We start from the raw sequence: 4,150 nt of genomic DNA, 5'->3' as shown, positions 1-4,150 counted from the left end.
CAATGTAACAGGAAAGTTTCTGACAGAGTATAATGTAATAATAAATCTCTGACACAGTATAGTGTAACAGGTAAGTCTCTGACACATTATAATGTAACAGGTAAGTCTCTGACACAGTATTATGTAACAGGCAAATCTCTGACACAGTATAATGTAACAGGTAAATATCTAACACTTAGTATCTGACACATTATCATGTAACAGGAAAGTTTCTGACAGAGTATAATGTAATAACAAGTCTCTGACACAGTAACAGGTAAGTCTCTGACACATTATAATGTAACAGGTAAGTCTTTGACACAGTATAATATAACAGGCAAGTCTCTGACAGAGTATAATTTAACAGGCAAATCTCTGACACAGTGTAATGTAACAGGTAAACCTCTGACACGGTGTAATGTAACAGGTAAATTTATAATATAAATTTTGGCTTGTGTCTTCACTCGTCGTAGCCAGAGTACTGAAGCTACAAAAACAGTGATTTTTTTCAATATTTAATGATACAAATGTTAATAAATTTGATGATAATGAAGATATTATATGAAGCATATCGCATTTTTATCAAACTAGTTATTTTAAAAAATAGCAATGGATATTATTTAGATTTCAAATAAAAATAAAAGAACAATGGCAGGTGAATTGCGTGGCGATTTCGAGGATTAGCGAAGGCATTCGAACTGGAGGGAAACATGTCAAGGAAGAGAGTCCTTACAAGAGGAGGAACAGGATATCTAAGGATCATAAAGTGGCAGTCGTTTTTTCATTCCTTACATTACACAGAATACAATGGAAAACACTATACGTAGAAGAGAGGAAAAGAACCACACACAAAGAGGTAAGGGTCTACATCTAAAACTAAAACAATTTAAACTTCAATGAGAAAGTGAAGATATCTATAAAATCAGTATATGTACTTGATTAAAAAAAAACATTATTGAATGTTTAGCACATACAAATTTGCTTTATCATTCTAATTTATTAATTGAACAGTACAACTCCAATAAAAGACTAGGGTAGTAGAAAGTTTTGATGTTTCATAATAAATTGTGCATATGTACCTGATTACAAAAACATTATTGAATGTTTAGCTCATAAATGTTTTGCTTTACCATTCTAATTTATTAATAGAACAGTGACACTTCAATAAGACAGGACAGAAGAAAGTCTTGATGTTTTATCATAAATTATAACTTAGAGTTAAAACCCACATTGATAAATATTCCTAACTCTGTAGTTAACAGCATTTTTGCAGAATAAGCAATACTGCATGTAAACAGTAGCCAATTTTAAATAAGTTGGCACATGAACATAAACCAAGACGCCTTCAACGTAAGTCTCCCTATTCTATGTGAGGTATTACAATTTCATGAAAAATAGTTCCAAGTTAGAGAGATCTATACAATGATAGAAATAATCCACAGTGACGTATTCTATAAGAAAAAAAGGAAAATATAAGGCCTGTGAATACTCTATATCTAAACAATATCCTTGAAGTAATCCAAGGTGATGTATTCTATAAGGAAAAAAGGGAAAATATAAGGCCTGTGATAATTTCATATCTAAACAATATCCTTGAAGTAATCCAAGGTGATGTATTCTATAAGAAATGAAGGAAAATATAAGGCCTGTGATAATTTCTTATCTAAATAATATCCTTGAAGTAATCCAAGGTGACGTATTCTATAAGAAATAAAGGAATATTTTTTAAGTAATCCAAGGGGATGTATTCTATAAGGAAAAAAGGGAAAATATAAGGCCTGTGATAATTTCATATCTAAATAATATCCTTGACAATATGATTAGTGAGAGGGTCTGATCTATTTGATACCCCAGGCGTTACGCATCATGAGGTCGAAATACGCGTCCTGGTCGACAGAAGCGCTGACGCCGGCGTAGTAATCCAAGAACTCGTCCTTCGTGATCTGTAAAGAAAAAAAAAATAATTAAATTACATTATAGATTTTATACAGCAATATTTTTAATTGTGTTTTCGATTGTAAGTATGTCGTCTTGTAAAGAAATTTCCTGATACTTGATCCCTGGGGTATCCCAATTTGTTTTTTGTTGACTTAAAGCAGTTTGTTGACTATGTTGGGTAAAGACACACTCTCAAATATATACACACACATATATATATACATACGTGTATATATATATATATATATATATATATATATATATATATATATATATTTATACATATGCATATATATATATATATATATATATATATATATATCTATAACTAAAAGAGACAAGTTTCACATAATAGAAATATATATATATATATATATATATATATATATATATATATATATATATATATATATATATCAAACTAAAACCACAGACCAACAGAACTTAAAACCCCAAAAAGACATACTTTTCCATCCACAGAGGTATTGTTTTCGAACTTCTTAATGACGGTCAGTAGGATCTGATCTTCGGTCATCTCCCCGGAGAGGAACTTGGGATGCTTGGTGACGGTATAGACGCCCTTCAGGTCCTCCACCGTCACTATACCGTCGTTGGACCTGTCCATCTTGTCGAAGGCCATTTCTACGAGTTTGATTCGAGTGTCGTTCATTTTGGGCTGAAAAAGAAGGGGATGATGTTAGATTATTATCATTATTATTATTATTATTATTATTATTATTATCATTATTCTATGTGAATTTTTATTTTACGGTTGTTGCAAAATAAATGTATAATTTTTAAAATTATTATTATTACTATTATTATTATTATTATTATTATTATCATTATTATTATTATTATTACTATAATTGTTTATCATTATCTTATATGAAATTTTACTTTATGGTTGCTGCAAAATAAATGTATATATATATTTAATTATTATTATCATTATTATTATTATTATTATTATTATTATTATTATTATTATCATTATTATTATTATCATTATAATTGTTTATTATTATTTTATATGAAATTTTACTTTATGGTTGCTGCAAAACAAATGTATATATATATCTTTTAATTATTATTATTATTATTATTATTATTATTATTATTATTATTATTATTATTATTATTATTAATATTTATGAACTTTTACTTTACGGTTGCTACAACAGAAGTGTACGTATTTTTTTAAAATTATTATTATTATTATTATTATTATTATTATTATTATTATTATCATTATTATTATTTATGAACTTTTACTTTGCGTTTACTGTAAAAGAAGTACATTTTTCTTTTAATAATAAGTCCAAGAGTTTCGACAGGGGCTATGTTATATACCCATGGGCTGCAACAAGGGCTATGCTGTAAGCCCAAGGGCTCCAACAGGGGCTATGTTATAAACCTAAAGGCTCAAAAAAGAAAATAGCCCAGTAAGGAAGGGAAATAAAGAAATAAATGAACTACACGAGAAGTAATGAATAATTAAAATAGAATATTTTAAGAATAGTAACATCAAAATAGATCTTTCATATATAAACTATAAAAACTTAACAAAGCAAGGATTTTTATATTACTGTTGTGTGATAAATTTAAGAGGAAAAGGATTAACATGTTATGTACATTTAGCTACAGAAATCTTAGGTGATAGAAATGGTTAGACATTTTAACTGCATGATAGTTAGAATATTATATTTGGAGTATCGTTCTAGAATTGAAGCTAAAAGAGTGATGAGCTGGTTATTATTATTGTTATCAATTGCTAAGCTACAACCCTAGTTGGAAAAGCAGAATGCTATAAGCCCAGGGGCTCCAACAGGGAAAATAGCCCAGTGAGGAAAGGAAACAAGGAAAAAATAATATTTTAAGAATAATAAAATAAATATCTCCTATGTAAACTATAAAAACTTAAACAAAACATGAAGAGAAATTAGATAGAATAGTGTGCCCGAGTGTACCCTCAAGCAAGAGAACTCTAATCCAAGATAGTGGACCACCCTGGTACAGAGGCTATGGCACTACCCAAGGCTAGAGAACAATGGTTTGATTTTGAAGTGTCCTTTCTCCTAGAAGAGCTGCTTGCCATAGCTAAAGAGTCTCTTCTACCTTTACCAACAGGAAAGTAGCCACTGAACAATTACAGTGCAGTAGTTAACCCCTTTGGTGAAGAAGAATTGTTTGGTAATCTCAGTGTTGTAAGGTATATGAGGACAGAGGAGAA

General features: G+C 29.3%; 1 protein-coding gene across 1 annotated transcript in view; it reads right to left on the bottom strand.

Moving 5' to 3' along the window:
* Positions 1-403: 403 nt before the first annotated feature.
* The window catches only part of LOC137639960 (crustacean calcium-binding protein 23-like), a 5,763-nt gene continuing 2,016 nt past the window's right edge, over positions 404-4,150 (bottom strand). Inside the window, exons 2-3 of the mRNA XM_068372279.1 lie at positions 2,384-2,593; positions 404-1,922 (exon numbers count right to left, since the gene is read on the bottom strand). Coding sequence (XP_068228380.1) covers positions 1,818-1,922; positions 2,384-2,593 — 315 coding nt within the window. The 3' untranslated portion in view covers positions 404-1,817. The remainder of the gene's footprint in view (positions 1,923-2,383; positions 2,594-4,150) is intronic.

The sequence above is a fragment of the Palaemon carinicauda genome, chromosome 4 (assembly GCF_036898095.1).
Source record: "Palaemon carinicauda isolate YSFRI2023 chromosome 4, ASM3689809v2, whole genome shotgun sequence".
In the NCBI taxonomy this organism is placed as follows: Eukaryota; Metazoa; Arthropoda; class Malacostraca; order Decapoda; family Palaemonidae; genus Palaemon; species Palaemon carinicauda.
The sequence above is the reverse complement of the archived record's forward strand: the minus strand, read 5'-3'. Positions and strand labels throughout refer to the sequence as shown.